General features: G+C 50.2%; 1 protein-coding gene across 1 annotated transcript in view; it reads left to right on the forward strand.

Annotated features, from left to right (window-relative positions):
• CRKL (CRK like proto-oncogene, adaptor protein) overlaps positions 1–21,362 on the forward strand; it is a 37,022-nt gene extending 15,660 nt beyond the window's left edge. Inside the window, exon 3 of the mRNA XM_002719717.5 lies at positions 17,824–21,362. Within this exon, the coding sequence (XP_002719763.2) occupies positions 17,824–17,958 (135 nt within the window). The 3' untranslated portion in view covers positions 17,959–21,362. The remainder of the gene's footprint in view (positions 1–17,823) is intronic.
• Positions 21,363–22,129: the final 767 nt, after the last annotated feature.

Genomic DNA, 22,129 nt, shown 5'->3' on the forward strand with positions numbered 1-22,129 from the left:
ACCCAATTGAATTCTAGGCTCCTGGCTCAGCCCCAGCAGGCATTTGGGGAGTAAACCAGAAGATGGAAGATCTCCTGTCTGCCTTTCAAATAAATAATCAAAAACAGTTTTTAAATACTCTCCAGTTTGCATTGTGGTTTCAGCATTTTGAAGCATTTTCACATCTGTCATTTCAGCATGGGATTCTGGGATTAAGGAAATGGGTGTGACTCATGTTAGGCCACTCATTTATGTTAGCACACCAGAGTGAGAACCTTGGGGGTCAAATTCCCAGTCAGAATTTTGAGCCACCTACCTGTTGATCTTTAGCTCTGTGCTGTGTGCATGCTCGCTTGCTTGCTTTTTTCTTTTATTCTGAGAGGCAGAGAGCTCCCATCTCCTGGTTCACTCCCCAGATGCCTGCAATGGCAAGAGCTGGGCCATGTCAGGAAATCCAATCCAGGTCTCCCACCTGGGTAGCAGGGAGACAGCCACATGAACCATCACCGTTACCTCCCAAAGTGCCTATTAGTAGGAAACTGGGGTCAGGAGCAGAGCTGGGACTCACCCATACACACCTATAGAGGATGTGGGCATCCAAGTAGTGTCTCATCCGCTACCTACCCCTAAACTGTGTGTGTTCCAGAGACCTTGTGTTTGCTCTGAGTTCCTTGGAGTATGTGTAAGGAGGCTGCAGGAAGCAACACAGGAAGTATTGCACTGGGGATCTTTTAGAGTTTGGTGAGTGGGTGCCCAGGCAAATAGGTGCCTAAGAGAGGCCAGGACTAAAAGAAAGAGCCTGCCCACCTGATGATGGATATTTTTTAAGGTTTCTCTACTAATTTGGAAGGCAGCATGTCAGAGAGAGACCGAGATCTTCCGTTAGCTAGTTCACTCCCCAGATGCCAGCAGGAGCCAGGGCTGGGCCAGGCCAAAGCCAATAACCAGAACTCCAGCTAGTTCTCCCACATGGCTGGCGAGAACCCACATACTTAATGCCATCGTTGGCTGGTTCTGAAGAGGAGTAGCCAAGACTCTGACTCTTGATATGTTATATCCCCATCCCATCAGCAGCTAAACCCGTTACACCACAGTGGCGCCCCAGATGATGGGCCTGTTTTAAGATAGCCAACATTATTGGCCATCATGCAGCTCTCCTAGGCTCTTAAACTCTAGAGAGAAGTCTCAACACCTGAGCCTCCTCAACATCACAGCCGTCTGAGTTTCTTTAAAGGCCTTATTTGGTGCTTCTCTGAGAATTTTTGATCAGAAAAATATGCTTTTACCAAATTCCACTTAACGGTGTTTCATTTTCAGTATTATTTTTTTAAGATGTATTTATTTGAAAGAGTTGTGGAGGGGAGGATATTCCAGTTTCCAGATGGCTGCAATGGCCAGCACAGGGCCTAAACAAAGTCAAGAGTCAGAAGCTTCTTCTGGTCTTCCGTGTTGGTGCAGGGGCCCAAGCACTTGGGCCATCTTCCACTGCTTATTCCACACCATTAGCAGAGAGCTGGATCAGAAGCGGAGCAGCTGGGACACAAACATGTGCCCACGTAAGATGCTGACGTTGCAGGCAACGACTTTACCTACTACGCTACAATGCCAGCCCTGACTTTCTTTAGTTCTATATATTTAAATGATGCTTTGACCATAGCATAAATAAATGTGTATGCTTATGTTATCTCTAAAACTATTAGGATAATGTTGCTAGTTTGATCTTGTTCAAAGGAATTCTCTTGGGACTGTTGTAACTAGGTTACAAGGAAAAGTATTAAAATTAGAATGAGAAACAGTGAGACAAGTAGGACAAAATGTGCCAGTCATTAAAGCTTCCTTATTCCCCTTGACAGCATTACAGGGAAGGATGGTGGCTCAGGTCGGGTGGGGATTGTCCGTCTGCAGGCCACATGAGGCCTGTGAAATCGTTCTGTCAGCCCTGCCAAAGCAACTGCAGGCAGGGCTCAAACTCCAATAAATCTACAACAGACTCATTTTTAAGTTCCTAATTTTGTGTGGCCCACAAATGATGTTACAAAAAATATTCTTCATCTCTGGCTTAGCTTAGAGGATCTGCCTTATTTCTTGAATTATTTCAGAAGCTTTTTTTCCTCCATAGCCTGATTTTTTAAAGACTTTCTGTAAGCAAAGAGATATTTTAAAGCTAGTGGTTTTTTTTTTTTTTTTTTTAAGATTTATTTTTATTTATTTGAAAGATAGAGTTACAGAGAGAGGTAGAGATATTGGCCGGCGCCATGGCTCACTTGGCTAGTCCTCTGCCTGCGGCACCGGCACCCCGGGTTCTAGTCCCGATTGGGGCGCCAGATTCTGTCCCGGTTGCTCCTCTTCCAGTCCAGCTCTCTGCTGTGGCCCGGGGAAGACAGTGGGGGATGGCCCAGGTTCTTGGCCCGTGCACCTGCATGGGAGACCAAGAGGAAGCACCTGGCTCCTGGCTTCGGATTGGTGCAGCACGCCGGCCGAAACTGCCATTTGGGGGGTGAACCAACGGAAGGAAGACCTTTCCCTCTCTCTCTCACTGTCTAACTCTGTCAAAAAAAAAAAAAAAGAGAGAGAGAGAAAGAGAGAGAGGGCTTCCATATGCTGGTTCACTCCCCAGATGGCCACAACGGCCAGAGCTGAGCTGATCCAAAGCCAGGAGCCTCCTCTGGGTCTCCCACATGGGTACAGGGGCACAAGCACTTGGGCCATCTTCTGCTGCTATCCCAGGCCATAGCAGAGACCTGGATTGGAAGTGGAGCAGCCAGGACTAGAACCGGCACCCATATGGGATGCCGGTGCTTCAGGCCAGGGCATTAACCCACTGTGCCACAGCGCCAGCCCCATTAGTGTGTATTTATCCGTTGTTACCTCTTGCTCACTTCTTTTCAAGATGACTCCTGGGATTTGATTTGTAGGGGAACACTTGGTACCTCTGTTAGGTGCATTGAGGTGGGTGTCCTGCTCCTTGAGAATGTAGCTTGCTGGTGCCTGTGACGTGGGACTGTGGGGCAATCCCAGGTTGAGGGAAGCACTGCAGCCCTTTATGAGAGACAACTGAGGGGCTGGCACTGTGGCGTAGTGGGTAAAGCCACTGTCTGCATGCCGGCGCCCACATGGGCGCCTGTCCAAGTCCCAGCTGCTCCACTTCCGATCCAGCTCTCCGCTGTGGCCTGGGAAAGTAGTAGAAGATGGCCCAGGTCCAAAAAAAAGACAGTTGTGTAGAACAGAATATTTGAAGCAAGGATACTGTTACAGGATCCCTGTTGGCAAAGCTGGGTTCTGTGACACTGGAGAAGCAAGATGATTAGGAAAATATCACAGACCTGTGTTCCTGGCTTTTACGTGATCTTGGGCAAGTTGTGTTAGTTCTCTGGCTCTAAGATTTGATATTTGTTCACTAATTATCCATTCACGCAGCCAACGTGTGACATGCACGCCTTTGAGGAGCTTCCACCTAGGCAAAGAATAGAAGCAGAAACCAGGAGTGTGATGAGGAAGGGGTGTGGGAAGTAGGGAGGGAATGTATGCAGGTCCTGGACTGGGAGGCCTTTTTGGAAGAGATGAGCTTGCACTGAATTTTGAAGAGTGAAGTGGGAGAAGACATTCCTGACAGAGGGAAGGGCTTTCATGAATGAGATTAACACCACTGAGTAGCTGCAGATAGGTGAGCATGTTGGACATCAGACAAAGCAAGAAAAGTAGTTTGTTGCCCTGTGTCACCAAGGAGAGGAGATTAAGTTTTCTTCTCTTTTTTTTTTTTTAAAGATTGATTTATTTATTTGAAAGAGTTACACAGAGAGAGAGAAAGAGGTCCTCCATCTGCTGGTTTACTCCCCACAGAGATGGCCACAAGGACCAGAGCTGCACCGACTTGAAGCCAGGAGCCAGAAGCTTCCTCCAGATCTCCATGTGGGTGCAGGGACCCAAGGACTTGGGCCATCCTCCACTGCTTTCCCAGGCCATAGCAGAGAGCTGGATTGGAAGTGGAGCAGCTGGGACTTGAACAGGCACCCATATGGGATGTCGGCACTGCTGGCAGTTGCTTTACCCGCTACGCCACAGCGCCGGCCTCTATGATTTTTTTTCTTTCACCTGTCTTTGATGCATGAAGCAGCCAGTTTGTCACAACTGATGGAAATACTAAAGTTTGCCATTCACCTTCGTTGTGGTTGATTTTAGAGCAAATGCTTGACTTCCTCATAATTTGTGTTATATACTTTCCTGATTCACAGTGAAAGGGAAAAAAATTTCTTAGCATCTAAAAATAACACTACTTAACTCCAGGTACAGACACCCATAAGTATTTGCTATATAAAACTTTATATCCAGGCCGGCACCGCGGCTCACTAGGCTAATCTTCCGCCTGCGGTGCCGGCACACCGGGTTCTAGTCCCAGTCGGGGCACCGGATTCTGTCCCAGTCACTCCTCTTCCAGTCCAGCTCTCTGCTGTGGCCCAGGAATGCAGTGGAGGATGGCCCAAGTGCTTGGGCCCTGCACCCCATGGGAGACCAGGAGAAGCACCTAGCTCTTGACTTCGGATCATCGTGGTTCGCTGGCCACAGCAGCCACTGCGGGGTGAACCAACGGAAAAGGAAGACCTTTCTCTGTCTCTCTCTCTCTGTCCACTCTGTCAAAAATAAAAAATAAAATAAAATAAAATAAAACTTTATATCCAGCTGTCTAAATGGAGCCTCAGTTGCAGGTTCTTGTAGGGTATGGGTTAAGAAAATGGTGACATGAGTTGGGTGTCTGCAGAAATTGAAGTCGGTAGAACAGATTCTGTGGAGGAAGAATAATGGTTTTTCAGGCTTCAAGTGAGACTTAGGTAATTTGGGATGGAATTGATACAAAGCAAAGAGAAAAAGAAGTTACAGTGATGCTTATGTCATTTAGTCCAGCCATCGTCTTAAAGCTCTTGGACTTCTACCATTGGCCTTCCAGTTACAACACGGAAATCTCCAAAAACAACCAACTTCAACAATGTTTATTGAGTACTTACCAGGTGGTATGCTAGGAACTTGGGATATAGCAATAAAACAAAGGTTTCTGTCCTTGTGAAACCAGTGGAACACAGACTGTCTCCTGAGGCAGTTTCTCCCCTATTGTATGACTAACTACAAGTAATTTAAAAGTTCTTGCTTGCTTCTTCTCCAGGGAGAAACCATCCACAACCAGTTCTCTTCGTGTGTTTGCCTAGCCTGGTTTGTCCCTGTTGAATTTCTGGCTCTTATTTTCATTTTTAGTATATCTTGTGATTGGTAATGATTATGTTACCGGAGAATGGCAGAGTTTTTGTCTTAGCGCAAGAAAGAATTCAGGCGTGAGACAGAGTAGTGTAAAGTAAAATAGCAAGGTTTATTAGGGAAGGGACATCTGTAAGAACGGATGGGCACCTCTCCAGACAGGACCTGAGAGTACCCAGTTGCTTGGACTGCAGGGGCGGGGGGAGCGAGGTTACAAGGTTGAGTAGAGAGATTACACCTGACCAGGCCAGGCGGGTTGCTCAGCAGAGAAGCAGAGGGCTGAGCGCGCAGTCCGGTTGAGGCTGAGGGGTTTTAAGGAGATGGGTTCTTTGTCTTCACACATCTCCTCCTGAAACAAAGGATTTTATGGATGTAAATATTAAGAAGCTCCTATCTGAGTTTTTCCTTGAAGGTATCAGACAGGAGGAAGCCTAGCTGGTGCCATCCTGGGTTCAGAGGAAGGGTGAGCAGGGCCCCCTAGAGAATCGGGATCCGGAGCAGGGTGTTTGACATGCAGATACTGGGCTGCATCTGGGAGATTGTGGAAGATTTGTCAGGCAGAAGGGGCGGGGACCTCCACCTGGCAGGTTATCAGGTAGAAGGGGGCAGGGCAGGGTGTGAATACCGGGCTGCCCCTGAAACATTGTGAGGATGACTTTGAGATGCAGATGCAGATGCTGGACATATGGCCTGTTACACACACATAAGCTCATATCTGACTTCCTACCTAACAATTAGATCAGGGCTTTTAGTTTTACCTTGTTACAGTGTCTATACACTTGTGAATATTTCTAGATCCTGATTCTGTCATTTAGCAAAATGATTACTGTCCCTTAAAAAAAAAAAAAAGATGTATTTATTTAAAAGGCAGAGTTACAGAAAGAGGAGAGATGAGACACAGAGTGATAAGATTTTCCATCTGCTGGTTTGCTCCCTAAATGGCTGCAGTGGCTGGGGCTGGGCCAGGCTGGAGTCAGGAGCTTCATCCAGGTCCCCGTGTGGGTGTGTTGTGGCCTAGGTTGGGCCAAAGTTAATAACCCAGGCTCTTGCCTTTTACTAGAGAAAGAAGCCTTTAGTACAGGCACAAACACGCATGAAGTGTGATAAGGTTTATTTACAAGTGAGAAGAATGCACAGGCCCATAAGGGCATTGTTTAGGGGGAGTGGACTGGGAACTTCATAACTGCTCTGCTTGTCCTGGGCCCAGGAGGTGGAAAGAGAGAAAGGGAGTCCCCTGCCCTTCACTAGGCTTCCTGTGAGCTTCAAAAAGGGGAATGATGGGGCCAGTGCTGTGGCATAGCAAGTGAAGCTGTTGCCTGCGGTGCCGGCATCCCATATGGGCACTGGTTTGTGTCCCGGCTGCTCCACTTCCAATCCAGATCTCTGCTGTGGCCTGGGAAAGCAGTAGAAGATGGCCCAAGTCCTTGGGTCCCTGTATTGCCTGGGAGACTGGGAAGAAGCTCCTGGCTCCTGGCTTCAGATTGGCACAGGTGCAGCCGGTGGCCATCTCTCCCTCTTTCTCTCTCTCTGCCTCTCTCTCTGTAACTTTGCCTTTCAAATAAAAAATAAATCTAAAAGGGGGGTGGTAGTGGTTATATAGTACTGCTCCCAGGTCCCAGGTAAGGGGAGGTGCATCTCGGAGGGATCATCTGATTGATAGGATTACGTGGGGGTAGGGGAGGTGTGGCCTTCAGCTCATGAACTTAATCTGTCTCCCTGACTTTTCCCACATCAGGTGCGGCAGCCCAAACACTTGGGCTATCTTTCATCTTTCCTAGGTGTTTGAGCAGGGAGCTATATCTGAAGTGGAGCAGCCAGGACTCGAACTGATGCTCATTTGGGATGCTGGCACTGCAGGCACCTGCTTAACACACTGTGCCACAACACCAACCCTGATTACCTTCTTTAGTTTCATCTTTGCCTATAGGTTTCTCTCTCTCTCTCTCTTTTTTTTTTTTTTTTTTTTTTTTGACAGGCAGAGCGGACAGTGAGAGAGAGAGACAGAGAGAAAGGTCTTCTTTTTGCCGTTGGTTCACCCTCCAACAGCCGCCGCGGCCGGCGCACCGCGCTGATCCGAAGCCAGGAGCCAGGTGCTTCTCCTGGTCTCCCATGGGGTGCAAGGCCCAAGTACTTGGGCCATCCTCCACTGCACTCCCGGGCCACAGCAGAGAGCTGGCCTGGAAGAGGGGCAACCGGGACAGAATCTGGCACCCCGACCGGGACTAGAACCTGGTGTGCCGGCGCCGCTAGGTGGAGGATTAGCCTAGTGAGCCGCGGCGCTGGCCTGCCTATAGGTTTCATGAAAGCACCATCCAGATCTTTGTACTAAAGTCCTCCTGTGCAGCTTTTCCTGATAAATCTCTCCTAGCTGTAGAAAAGACAGGTTGGTCTGCTGTGTCTTGTTTTTGATTGAGCCCTTTTTGCTTTCAGTTACTGCACTTCCCGTTCTAAATCACAGACCATCTGTTTGCTATTTTCATCCAGAGTTTTGTGCAGGTTTGATTTCAGTCTTACCAATTTACAGTCTATAGAGTTGGCTATCTCTCTGTTTAAATAGAAACCAAGATCTTTGACCTTTCCTAGGTCTGCCAGTGTCTGTGATGCAGTGTCGTTGTGGCAGGAGACCAGTCTTGAAATGACCCCTGCTTGCCAGTGTACTTGGTCAGCACACATCTGTCCTTATCTGCATAAGAACATCGAGGGGCAGGTGTTTGCAGTGGTCAAGAGGGCCCTTTGGGACACCCGCATCCCATATAAGGCTGCCTGCATTTGAGTCCTGTCCCAGTTCCAGCTTCCTGCTGATGCAGTCTCTGGGAGGCAGAGCTGAGAACTCAGGTGCTTGGGTCCCTGCTGTGCACACGGGAGACCCAGATTGAATTCCCAGCTCCTGATTTCGGCCTGGCCCAACCCTGGCTGTTGTGGGCACTGAGGGAGTAAACCAGTGAATGGCACCTGTCCCTGTCTCTCTGCCTTTCAAAATAATAAAAATTAAATATTCTTGGTGCTTGTTCTTTTTATGATGCTCAGAATCCCCTCTCCCCCCAGTTATTTTATGTATTTGAAAGGTAGAGTTACAGAGAGAGAGAGACAGCTCTTCCATCCACTGGTCCACTTCCCAGATGGCCACAACAGCCTGGGCTGGGCCAGACTGAGACCAGGACCCAGGAGCTTCATCTGGGTCTTCCATGTGGCTGCAGGGGCCCAGGTACTTGAGCCATCTTCCGCTGCTTTTTCAGGTACATTAGTAGGGAGCTGGATCAGAAGTTTCTTCTTTGCTGCCTCTGCTTACTGAGGTGCAGTAGTCTGAACAGCAGATGTAGATTTCAGAGGTGTTGATTGTATTTTTAATCTCTTGGGGGTCAAAATGAGTCCTACTGGCTGAGAAGACCTGCAGTGCACACAGACAGCAGTGACACTGGGTCTGTGCTGAATGTGACTCGGCCTGGAGGGCCATTCACAGTCACAGCCCCTTAATGTCATGAGGCTGCTCTCCTTGCTTGTCCACATCGTCTCCAAGGTTTTAAGAGATGCCCACAAGCTAGCATTCACCTTCTTAAGTAAGACTCACAGGCGTGCTTTACCTGTGGCGTGTGATGCTGTGTGAGTATCCAGGCCTGAGCATTTATTTCCACCCCTCTCCTTGGGCCTTTAAATTGACCAGTCTTGGCCGGCATTGTGGTGTATTGAGTAAGACTATTGAGTAAGATGCCTGCAGTGCTGGCATCCCATATGGGTGCCGGTTTGAGTTCTGGCTGCTCCACTTCTGATCCAGCTCCCTGCTATGGTCTGGGAAAGCAGTGAAGGGTGACCCAGGTCCTTGGGCCCCTGCACCCACATGGGAGACCTGGTAGAGGCTCCTGGCTTCAGATCATTGTGGTTCCAGCCATTGCGGCCATCTGGGGAGTGAACCAGCAGATGGAAGACTCTCTCTCTCTGCCTCTCTGTGTGACTCTGTCTTTCAAATTAAAAAAAAAAAAAAAAAAAATCAAAATAAATAAAAAATAAAAATTTCTTTCCTAGCATTATGTTCTCACTTGGTTGTGAATCAGAAAAGTATTCTTAAAAGGTTTTTGTTCTTGGTTAATTATAAAATGGGTGAGAATACCATGAAATTGCCTGTGCCAGCCTGGTCATTCTGTCAGCCTCAGTTTTCTGTTTGTGGTAGTGGCTGTTACGTAGGGAGAATCACTGGCGAGAGCCTTCTCAGCGCAGTTGGTTCTGCTTGCACCGCCCTGTTTTACACTCCTAGAACTTGAGGTTTATGGAATTCGCTGACAGTATACAAGCAGTAGATGATAGAGCTAGCACTAAGCCACTTTTCTGACAACTTTATTTAGGTACTTGTGTAATTGACATCATATAATTCAGTGGCCTTCAGCTGAGTGTTGGGTTCCTTTACTGAGATGAAACATATTACAGAATTTGCCATTTTCAGTGTACAGTTCAGTATGAATGGCACTCAGTGTTGTGCAAGCATCACTGCTGTTTCTGAAACATTATCACCTCAGACAGAACCTCTGTAGCTATTTAGCAATAACCCTCCCTTCCCCCTCCCAATTCCTGGTAACCTCTAACCTACCTTCTGTCTCTGAATTTGCCTGTTTTAGGCATCTCAGGTAAGTGGAATCCCACAGTAGTTGTCTTCTGGGTTTCAAGGCTTATCCATGTTGTAGCTTGTATCAGTACTTCATTCTTTGTGTAGATGAACAACACTGCATTGTGTGAGTGTGTGTATGCCACACTGTGTTTATTAGTGAGTGTATCTGGCGATAGCTACTTGGTTGTCTCTCTTGGCTGTTGTGAATACTGCTACAGCAAACTCATGGCATACAAATGCCTGTTCACGTTCGAAGCTCTCTGACCTTTCACCTCCCGCATGAATAACAATACTATTTTTTACAAAAGCAGATAGCATTCACTTGTAGGTAAAAGTGTGCGAGACAACTTGACTGCTAGCAAGGGCCCAGGGACAAGAGCCTCGGTCCTCTATAGCCTTTCTAGCTCTGGCAGCTCTGATTTCCCTGTCAGGTGCACAGAGAACATGGGGCAGGGAATAGAGCAGGTGGACGCCCCAGCAGCTCTGTGAGGGCCAGAGTGTGCATCTGCTTTGTCACTGGTCATGTCACTCCAGGGCCTGGCACAGCTGTATTCAGTATTTGTTTTAGTAAACAAAGCCACAAAGAGGATGAAACTCACCCGGTAATTGTGGTCCCTAGATGTTGGATTTAGATCTTTCTGGGTGCTGGACTCTTTGAGAATCCACTGAAAGCTGCGTAAGGTCTTTCTGCAGGAGCACAGCACGTTGGTGCATTCCTTGTACACTTGGGCGATGTTATTTGATCACTGAGACCTATTCATAGCACCCAGGTTGGAACTCTGAGTCCAGAGTAACTTGTACTCCTGATCTTACTGTTACGTAACTTGAGAGGTTGCAGACTCAGAATATCAGTATAGGGCCGGCACTGTGGCACAGCCTGTTAAGCCACTGCATGCGACACCAACATCCCATGTTGGAGTACTGAGTTGAGTCCTGGCTTCTGTGCTTCCAGTCCAGTAGCCTGCAAATGTGACTGTGAAGGCAGCAGAAGATGGCCCAAGTGCTCGAGTCCCTGACACCCACATGGGAGACCCAGATGGAGTTTCTGGCTTCAGTCTTGCCTAGCCCTGGCTATCGGCAGCAATTTGGGTAGTGAGCCAATGGATGGAAGATCTGCCTTTCAAATACAGACATGCTTTTAACAAATAATAAAGGGTTGGTATTGTGGCCATATGGGGAGTGAACAGCAAATGGAAGATCTCTCTGTCCCTCTCTATAATTCTTACTATGTTTAAAAATAAATAAGATAGAAAAGAATATTTGTTTATTTAAAAGATTTATTTTTGGTGGCTGGTGCTGCGGTGTAGCAGGTAAAGCTACTACTGCCTGCAGCGCCAGCATCCCGTATAGGCGCCAGTTCGATTCCTGGCTGCTCCACTTCCAATCCAGCTCCCTGCTTATGTCCTGGGAAAGCAGCAGAGGATGACCCAAGTGCTTGGTGCTTGGACTCCTGCACTCATGTAGGAGACCCAGAAGAAGCTCCTGGCTTCGGATCAGCCCAGTTCTGGCTACTGCAGCCATTTGGGCAGTGAGCCCGCAAATGAAAGATTGATCATGCTCTCTCCCTCTCTCCTTCTCTCTTGGTAATTCTGCCTTTCAAATAAATAAATCTATTTTAAAAAATTTAACCACACGCTGGTTCACTCCCCAAAGGGCTGCGACAGCCAAGACTGGACCAGACCAAAGCCAGCAACCAGGAGATTCTTCCAAGTTTCCCATGTGGGGGAAGGGGCCCAAGCACATTATCAGGGAGCTAGGTCAGAAGTAGAGTATCCGGGACTTGAACCAATGTCTATATGAGATGCTGGCATCACAGGCAGTTTAACACACTCCATAACAATGGCCCCTGCGTGCTTAATGTTGGTTAATATATGTGCTCCACAGATGCTGAATGCAACCAAGCACAAAGATAATCTTTTCACAGCTGTAATAATGACTAGAATTGTCCTGTTGTATAGGTAGAAATTAATGAAGGAGTACATTAGGTGCGTGCTCTGTCTATTGATAGGGTCAGCCAGACCTCCCAGGCTTAGTTTGCTCCTCAAACCAGACTGATAGCTGGTCACTTCAAGGTGAGTGCTTCTTGGGGCTATGTATTTCTGCCATGAACCCAGAGCAAGGACACCATATAGAGCAGGGAGTGAAGAAGGCAGAGGAGCAACGGCGGTGACTGAGAGGCTGCTGGCCATTTTAGGATCCAAGCCCCAGCACTGTTCAGTAGAACTGCGAAAAACGTTGGTCCACAGCCAGGTATACTCAGTGTTGGTGTTCTTGGGGCACATTCCCCACAGTAGAGCCTTGGTCTGAGGTAGAAAACAGCATGAGGCCGGCGCCGCGGCTCACTAGGCTAATCCTCCGCCTAGCGGCGCCGGCACACCGGGTTCTAGTCCCGGTCGGGGCGCCGGATTCTGTCCCGGTTGCCCCTCTTCCAGGCCAGCCCTCTGCTGTGGCCAGGGAGTGCAGTGGAGGATGGCCCAGGTGCTTGGGCCCTGCACCCCATGGGAGACCAGGAAAAGCACCTGGCTCCTGGCTCCTGCCATCGGATCAGCGCGGTGCGCCGGCCGCAGCGCGCCGACCGCGGCGGCCATTGGAGGGTGAACCAACGGCAAAGGAAGACCTTTCTCTCTGTCTCTCTCTCACTGTCCGCTCTGCCTGTCAAAAAAAAAAAAAAAAAAAAAAAACATGAGAGGGCCTGGCATTGTACAGCAGGTTAAGCCACTGCCTGTGACACTGGCATCCCATGTTGGAGCACCAGTTGCAGTCCCAGCTGCTCCTCTTCCACTCTAGCTCACTGCTGATATGCCTGGGAAGGCAGTAGGCTACCCACAGTGGGGGACCCCGGTGGAATTCTGGGCTCCTAGTTTCAGCCTGGCTCAACCACAGCCATTGTGGCCATTTGGGGAGTGAACCAGTGGTTGGGATATCTGTGTGTCTCTTTCTGTCACTTGGCCTTTCAGATAAGTAATTTTTTAAAAGATTTATTTCTTTGGAATGCAGAGTTAGAATAGAGGGAGAGATAGATCTTCATCCGCTGGTTTACTCCCCAAATGGCCTCAATGGCTGGGACTGTGGCAGGCCACAGCTTCATCCAGGTCTCCCACGTGAGTGCAGGGGCCCAAGCACTTGGACCATCCTCTGCTGCTTTCCCAGGCACATTAACAGGGAGCTGGATTGGAAGTGGAGCAGCCAGGACTTGAACAGATGCCCATATGGGATGCCTGGATTGCAGGCAGTGGCTTAACCCTTTACACCACAATGCTGGCTCCTAAATAATCTTTCTTTTTTTTTTTTTTTTTTCTTTTTTTAAGGAGCAGCATGAGAAATGACATGCTGTGTTTTGGCATGGGAAAACTCCTGCCAGGCCAGAACAAGGCATTAGTGGTCACTTGAAGTGATCAGAAGTCCCCAGCCTGACCCATCTCTGCAGGTCCGTGTTCCCTCGGTTGTAGTGAAAGCTCCTTGCTCCTGTGTTCTGCCGCTGATTGCGTGCTGCTTCCCTGCCACTTGCCGCTTTGCACACTGTGCTGTTATCTGATGTTCACTCGTGGAGCGTCTGCCTCGCCCGCACAGTGGGTTAGTTTCTCTGCGTGCTGCAGCAGAGACAAGTTCCCTGAGGAGAGGAGCTACCTGCTTGCTTTCTGTTCAGAATGGGTAGGGTGAGGTGAGGGGGGAAGGGTCACAGGTTAGGCAGACATGAGGTGTGGATGCTCTTGGCAGTGTTCAGTGCCTGGCCCACCTCACCACCCTCCGTGGTCTTCCTCAGCTGCTCAGGGCCCATCACAGTCGCTTAGTAGACTCCCTGTCTTCACTGGCATGGACAGGTCCCTCATTACTGACAGAGTGGAAACCCAGTGGCTAATGCAGCAGAGTTCTCCTTGCTGAGTCCAGCTCTTCCCCCTGCTTCCAGAGGATACATGGCCATTAGAAGCCTGCCAGGGCATGGGGCTGCTGGCTGTGTTTCTGCTCAGGAGTCTCCCACTCCCATCACAGCTACCATTTACTTAAAGGCTGGGTTCTAGATAACAGTTTCTGTGGAGGACTTTATTTAAGTATTGCAAGAACCTTCCTGAGTCAGAAGGAGCCTTGGAAAACTTGAGCAGCTGCCATGGTCATGTAGGCACTGAAGTGGCAGAACCGAGACAGTCACTGCTCCTGCCACTCTCCGAAGCCTGTGGGACAGACTGCCACACCGCCCCACCTCATACTTAGCTTAAGCAGCTATAGCTAGAAGCTTACCTCCCATTCCTAGGTATGTCTGATATCCTAGGAACACAGGACAGGTCCTAGTCCCTGCTCTGAGCTGGACAACTCCCCCAAGCCCCCATCTTCAGTGTGACCCCCCGAAGGTCCTTGGTGCTCTCATTGTCTCTGGGTAATGCTTTTCTTTTCTTTTTAAAGATTTTATTTATTTATTTGACAGGTAGGGTTACTGACAGTGAGAGAGAGAGAGACAGAGAGAAAGGTCTTCCTTTGGTTCACTCTCCAAATGGCCGCAACGGCCAGAGCTGTGCCGATCTGAAGCCAGGAGCTTCTTCCTGGTCTCCCATGCGGGTGCAGGGGCCCAAGCACTTGGGCCATCTTCTACTGCCCTCCCAGGCCACAGCAGAGAGCTGGACTGAAAGAGGAGCAACTGGGACTAGAACCGGCGCCCATATGGGATGCCAGCGCCACAGGTGGAGGATAATCTAGTGCGCCACAGCTCTGGCCAGGGTAATGCTTTATAAGGTGGCTTTGGTAGCCCTTGGGCCTTGTTTGACGTTGGTTGGTGTTGCTTGGTCTAAGGTTTCTTAGTACTAGCTTGGCAATGCTGGGCGAAGCTAAAATGTGACTTTTCAATGTCTTGAGACATTAAAAGTATAAGGAGATTTCTGTCACGTCATGCCCTCTCATCTGTCACAGTCCTTCTCTGGGAAAGAGCTTGGCAAGTCTGTAAGAAAGGAAGCCAGTGTGCTTGGAGAGAGGGAGGGGCAGAGCAGCAGGAAGAGAAGTCAGAGGCGGCGGGGGCGGGGGGGTTCTTGAGGATCAGAGCTGAGAGGTTACTTGTGTGTGGAGGGAGGGGTCAGGTGATCTGAAAAGAACAGTGTGCTTATCTCTGAAGGAGTCAGTCTCTTACTGCCTTGGCCTGCCATCCATGTCCTGAGAACTCTGCTCAGCCACCTGTCCAGCACCTGGGGCACGGTAGCCTAGTGTTCTCTCTTTTCTGTGGGCTTCTGCAAAAGTACTTTACAAGAGGCTCATAACATATATGGGATACAAAATGAGTCAAGGGGGTTTCCCCTTCAGAGAGTGCTGTATGCTGTATGTGGAGTAAGAGTTGACTGTGGACATGCAGAGAATGGGGCTTCATCAGCCATGTCTGCGGGAGTCCTGGAGGAAGCTTCCCTTCCTTCCCTAAGTGTCAAATGAAAAGTATGCATTTTACAGAATACCCCCAGGAAGAGGGCCAGGGCGGAGGGAGGTGTGTGAGTGAGGTCTCTGACTTCACACGCTGCAGACTCACAGAGTGGAGAGCTGGGATGGGGCCATTGGGAGGCTTGCGGTGAAGTGGGGAGAGCGGTGGCCGGGTTATGCTGGGTAGGGGCTGGCTGTAGGAGACAAGGTTGATTGGGAGTCGGGATGATTGAGCTAAAGAGTGACAAAAATGATGCTGAGTGGCTGGGCTGGTTGGGGCAGGTAGGTAGAGGCTGGGGGAAGCAGAGGTAAGAGCACACGCACATCCCCCATGCTGGAAAGATGAGCTCACCCAAGATGGGAGACAGCTGCCTGGGACAGGAATGTCGGGAAGGTGATTCTGTTCTCTTCCACGGTTTATCAGACATCAGCCAGAACAGACTGAGATTCCAATCTTAAGGCAAAAATGTGTGCTCCTTGGGGACTTCCCTGGAGTCCAGTCCTCAGAGCGGCTTGGACCTGGTCACCAGGAGAGGCCTGTGTCAGGCAGGGGCCGGTCTTCACACAGCACGGCTGCGGGTATCTGACACCGCCTTGGCTGCCCACGAGGTTAGAGCAGTGGCTTCAGCACACAAGCGTGGAAGCCGACGTGGACCAGGTAGAAAGTTCCACAGACGTGAATGTGTGAGTGAGATTCCTAAGCATCAGTATCGAAAGCATTCGAGGGGAAAGGTTAACTTCTAATGGGCAGGAAAATTAGAAATAACATTATGAGTGTCAGACGAAGTCTCAGTGTTGCCATCCAGTTTATTTCTGACTTCATTTTATTGGAAGTGGTAATGGACGGTTTTTAGCCTTTACCTTGCTACTTGGGGGACGATCTTCACTCAGGCACATGGCAAAAGAAGCCCCGCTCCAAGGCAGGTCTGCATAACACAGCTGTCCGTGGCAGGCAGTGCAGAGCACATTGAAGTCCCAGTCAGACATCTGTTAGACCCTTAAGGCAGCTCCCCAGAGCCCCACGTGTCTCCAGAACAACTTGAACACCGCTTCCAAAGTGTTCCTCTTGATGAGAAGAGCAGCCCATCCTCTGGCATTGAGTAGAAGTCCTATCACCCTGCAGGTTGAAGATACTCAGAGCTGGGCTTCCTGCCCCTAGCAACCCCCGAACAGTGCACCAGGACTGGACACTTTGGGAGGAGGGGGGGAGGCATGGTGGCTGAGGTCTTAGAATAATTTGATTCCATCTAAATGGGGGGTGGTAATTTATTTGAAAGGCAGAGCAATGGGGTGGGGGGAAATGAGAGGGAGATCTTCCATCTTCTGGTTGGCTCCCCAAGAGGCCACAACAGCCAGGGCTGGATCAGGCCAAAGACAGGGGTCCAGGAATTCCATTCAGGTCTCCACGTGGGTGGCAGTGGCCCAAGCACCTGCACCATCTGCTGCTGTCTCGGGCACATTAGTAGGGAGCTGGATTGGAAGTGGAGCAGCCAGGACTTGACACCCATACAGGATGTCACAGGCAGCAGCTTGCCTACCATGCCACAACAACAGCCCAGGCTTCTCTGTTGCTTTTTTTTTTTTTTTTTTTCCCCAAGCTACTCCTTTTTGTGACAACTCCAGCTGTTCTGGCAGGGTCAGGTGCTCTCTGTCCTGCTGAAGTTAGTAGCTATGTGAAGGGAAAGGCTGCTTTGTACGCAGAAGCCGCTTCTCCTGTCATGCATTCTTTCAAAAAATTTTTAAGGTTTTATTTATTTGAGAGGCAGAGTTAAAGATAGAGAGAAAGGTCTTCCATCCTCTAGTTCACTCCCCAAATGGCCGGAAGGGCCGAATCTGAGCCAGTCCTAAGCCAGGAGCTTCTTCTGGGTCTCCCATGTTGGTTGCAGGGGCCCAAGGACTTGGGCCATCCTCCACTGCTTTCCCAGGCCATAGCAGAGAGCTGGATCGGAAGGGGAGCAGCCAGGCTATGAACCGGTCCCCATATGGGATGCCGGCACTGCAGGCGGAGGCTTCGCCCACTACACCACAGCACCGGCCCCTGTTACGCATTCTCGCCAACCGAAGTGCACTGAGCTTCTCGGTAGCACCTGTGTCTTTGGCACTGCTTGATGGTTAGGCCTAAACGCTGGAGAAACTGGTGAGTCTGCCAGGTGTGTAGGTTCTTTTTTTTTTTTTTTTTTGACAGGCAGAGTGGACAGTGAGAGAGAGAGACAGAGAGAAAGGTCTTCCTTTGCCGTTGGTTCACCCTCCAATGGCCGCCGCGGCCGGCGCACCACGCTGATCCGATGGCAGGAGCCAGGAGCCAGGAGCCAGGTGCTTTTCCTGGTCTCCCATGGGGTGCAGGGCCCAAGCACCTGGGCCATCCTCCACTGCACTCCCGGGCCACAGCAGAGGGCTGGCCTGGAAGAGGGGCAACCGGGACAGAATCCGGTGCCCGACCGGGACTAGAACCCGGTGTGCCGGCGCCGCTAGGCGGAGGATTAGCCTAGTGAGCCGCGGCGCCGGCCCAGGTGTGTAGGTTCTTTTGACTAGGGGATTGTTTGTGATTTAATGTGAGCTTCATTTTGTTCGCAGAGACTTACTAACTTTGTCTTCTTGCTCCATGCCCACAGGTTGGTGACATTGTGAAAGTCACGAGGATGAATATAAACGGCCAGTGGGAAGGCGAGGTGAACGGGCGCAAGGGGCTTTTCCCCTTTACGCATGTCAAAATCATTGACCCTCAAAACCCGGATGAAAACGAGTGATTACTGTCGCCCTGGCTCCTGCTGCTTCGTTGTTCTGCGTGTCATAGTCTCCTTTGAAGTGGGAAAGTGTTCTCTCTCATAGGCAGGTCACGCTGCGTTGCCGACACCCAGCTCTGCAGACTGGCCGTCTCATGCACATTTGGAATGCACACAGCGGCTGCCTCCTGGCATTTGTATCATAGTCGTCTTGTCAAAGAGTAGCCGATTTTAGAGTTCTTTTGGATCACAAACTGGAAGTACTGGTGGAAGCACACGAGTGGAGAGAAGCTGGCGGGAGAGGGTCTTCTCATCACTGCCCTGTATGTCCTTGAGACTGGTTCCGGCGTGCTCGCCCGGGAAGGCGCGGGGCCACAGCGAGATACTGCATGTCGCCACTCTGCAGAGTGGTGGCACCGCTGCCGTCTTGGTTTTCTCTAGACAACAGAGGATGTGAACCTTAAAGGAGGAGAGAATTCTGTCCTTAACCCCACCCTACTCCCCAGTCTGGCTTTGTTTTGTTTTCTTTTGGTTTGGTTTGGTTTTGGAAGACTTAATTAATTAGACTTGTGTGTTCTGAACAGATTTTTAAGTAGCAGGTTGGATTTTTGTGGAAGTCCAAGGAGTAACGCGTGCCTCTGAGCTTCAGAACTGAAGCTGCTGTAGCTAAAGGATTATGAAAAGAGCACTCGGGAAGTAGAGGCCCGTGGTCTTGGTCGCCGTGTAGCAAACACGCACACACATGAGCAGTCGTGCATGCCAGGCTGTGTGCCAGCCTCTTGGATTACTTCGTCCCCAAAAGCATCCGCGTGGGGGTGCTTGAGGAAACCTTTGCTTACCTTGTTTGTTGGTGACAGGAACAGGGAGGGGGTGGGACACTTGGCCAGTTTTCTGTCCAGCAGCTCAATGAGTGCCCCCATTTAAGGTATAGGACTCAGAATTTCTTTAGAAAGTGAGGTTATTCATAGAATCCTTGGACTCATTGATGAGTCCTTCGTTGAATCCTACTCACTGAAGCTCAGTCCTCCCTGCCCCAGCCCAGCCTCAGCAGGCTCCAGAGGAAGATGGTACTGCTGCTGCTGGTCCCAGGTCCACGTGTCTGAGACGCTCCCAAGCAAAGGGAACACACTCTCTGGGGAAACTGGTTGGTGCGTTTGACGTCTCGTGTTTTTGTGGAGAACCGTGAACCATTGATGAGTTTGTTGATGTAGAGCATTTCCCTACTAGCTGAGAGAGGCCTGTTCCTAGAAGCCGGCTGGTGCCAACATATGACCGACCCCTCACCTGCACGGACCAGGCCAGAATCCTGGAGTCTTTATGCAGTTGCCCATCCTTCCTTCTGGACACTGGTGAAGACAGGCCTCAGCCCAGAGCAAATACAGCAGACCTAGAAATGTAGCAGCAACTTAATGTGCGGCTCAGCATTTACCAAGGGTCCGCTCTAACACGACCCTGTCTCTGTACGTTCTTAGGGTTTGAGGTTTAGAGCAATATAGTCTGGTGACAGAATCCCAGCACAGCCATTGTGCATTGTTTTCAATCAGTAGTGCATCAGGCAGATAGCTGCCACGTTACAGAATCTTGGAAGTGTTCCTATGATGAGATTGATGATCAGTTGAGAAAAATAATCATCATTGCTGCCTACCCATCTGTGGTTTTCCTGGAAGACGCTTAGAGAGGAGGAGCTCACCCTGACTGGTGAGAGCCGTGGCTGCCTCCTGCTCTGAAGTCTGCGCTTGCACTTGACCTCTCTGGTTGGTCTGGGAAGGTTTGCTCAGTGGGCTTTGTACCGAGTCAGGCCGGCTCAGCCCACATGATAGTCTCCAAACCGCCCAGAAGCAGCGCTGGCCTTCTGACCGGTGACCCACTCGGCCCTAGCCTGTCGTCGCCACGCCTGGGCTGAGTGTCCAGCAGGAGGTGGGGTATGTGCCTTGTTGAAGGAGGGCAAACCTAAGGCCTCTTCAACCAGGTGCGGCTGGGAGGCTTGACAGCTTTTGGTCGTGGCAGCTGACTGAGAGCGCGAGGAGTGTGGCTGTTTGGGAAAGCATTGTTTCCCTTCCCACAACTGCAAGACGCGTCCAGAGTGGAGGGCCTCAGAGTCACAGCACCCCCTAGCCTCGGGTTCAGGGTCAGCGAGTCCCCTCCTGCTTCAGCCCATGGAGGTGTCTTCAGAACTCAAAGGAAGGTGAGCCTGTGGTTCTGAACCCAAGATAACGTGCCAAAACTAGTAACTTTTTTTTTTTTAACCTAGAACCTTTAACAGTTTTGTAATCAGGCCGGGGGATTCTCTTTCACAGTAAGTATGAGACGCAGCACCTGTCTCGGCTTCGGGCCTGGGCTCCTAGTGATGGGGAAGGCGTTGGTGCTCTGTGGGGCCCACAGATCTGACTGGGGGGGTGGGGGGCGGGGTTCCTCGGAGGATTAGTCCTTACTGCTACCTGCTGTGTGCTGCCCTGTATAAGAAAGAAAACAGTTGGATGCTAAATTAACTCGCTGTGGCTTCTCACCTGGGAAGGACGTCCCCCTGAAGACTTGTCTAGCCTGGGGGCATTGGGTTGTCACTTCTGTGCCACCTGCTAACAGAGAGGAGGATGCGTTGAGCAAACGACTCGGCCCCCCAGCCTGGACGGCTTCTGTGCTCGTGATTGGACGTGGCAAGGCGGGAAGGATGGCTGTGCGCTCCCCGGCGCCTCGCACCCGGCTCCACGCTGGCTTCCTCACAGCTGTTTACAGACCAAGGACGGCCACTGCTCTCGCCATGTTTGCTCAGAGGGATATGAGCATTTTATTTTTGAAAAGGGATGATGTGTGTTTCTTTTTTTGTGCCAGGCGTTTATAATTTAATCCTTTAATATTATGTCCATTAACCTCTTAAAATCAGTGAATTCTTGATTGTTTTAACACAGTCCCTAAGACTAATGCTTTCCGTGGACACTGAGCCCCGCCTCAGGCGCCACGCTCTGGGACCGGAGAGCCACGTTCCTGGCGACTGCTGTCCTCGCAGACACTGAGCTGGCTGTGCCTCTGGAGGAGGAAGACAGTCCTGAGACGGGATTGTTGTCCCTGCAGGAGGAACAGTGGCCTTGCTTCTAGACGGTCTTCACTGTGTGTTTGCAAACAACGACGACAATGTAAAACTCTTTTGACCTGTAACTTAAAGATCATAAACTTCAGGCAATAATATTTTCTGTGTAAGCTTTTAAAATTATTTTTGGGGGATCATAGCTTGTTTTATTTTGTGCTATAAAATTAACAGTATTAAATGACTTATATTCTTAGAATACATCGAGTGTCTTTTCTTAACAGATTTGTGCCTTTTTATTTTTGTATTCCATTTTACGTTACTGGTCCCAGCATCAGAACCCTTGTTTCCGTGGCCTGTTTGTACATTGTCTCAATAAAACTTGCATCAGCCGGTGGTGGCGGCAGCTTCAGTGTTTCAGTGTCTCCTCAGTCAGCCCCCACTGAGCCGCTAAGCGATGGCAGAACCCCTGTGCTCCCCGGAGACCCGGCTGTGCTGCTGCTGCCGCCCAGGTGCCGCCCGCTCCCGCACCCGGGCGCCCAGAGGGGATGTGTGGGGCCTCCCTGCAAGTGAGAAAAAGCATCCGGCTCCCCGTGTGTGGGCAGCGAGGCCGTGGATCAGGAGCTTGGTGCCTTCTGCGCGTGAGGCAGTGGTTCCCACGCAGCGCACCACACCGAGAACTCCGATGCTGCCCCTTCTCGGCGCCCACATGGAGGCTTCCAGCAGCACATGTCCGTGTGGATTCCTTCAGTTGTTTTCTGTTCCTGTCTCTGTGGTCCTGGTGAGCTGGGGGTGCTAGGCTTGGAGTGTGTGACTTGAAATGTTTGGGGGCCCACAGACTTCCCTCTAAGGGCCTCTCACTGAACACCTCAGCCAGGGCCCTGTCCCCAGCCCTCCGTACCTTGTCTCTGACGTCACCTGAACTCTTAACTATTTGCATGTGTATTGAGAGGTTCACGTCTTGCAGACCTCAATAATAGCAACGTATATTGATCCAGAACCACCCTGCTAAAATGCAGTCTCTGGCTCCTTCGAGGATTCTGAATTTCAAGAAGCATTCTGGAAGAAACAATACCACACACAGACATCTGGGTTTTGAAAAGGTAGGAACCGGAGGCCAGCGCTGTAGCATAGCAGATAAAACGCTGCCTGCACTGCCGGCATCCGGTTCAA

This window comes from Oryctolagus cuniculus, chromosome 21 (genome assembly GCF_964237555.1).
Source record: "Oryctolagus cuniculus chromosome 21, mOryCun1.1, whole genome shotgun sequence".
Classification (NCBI taxonomy): domain Eukaryota; kingdom Metazoa; phylum Chordata; class Mammalia; order Lagomorpha; family Leporidae; genus Oryctolagus; species Oryctolagus cuniculus.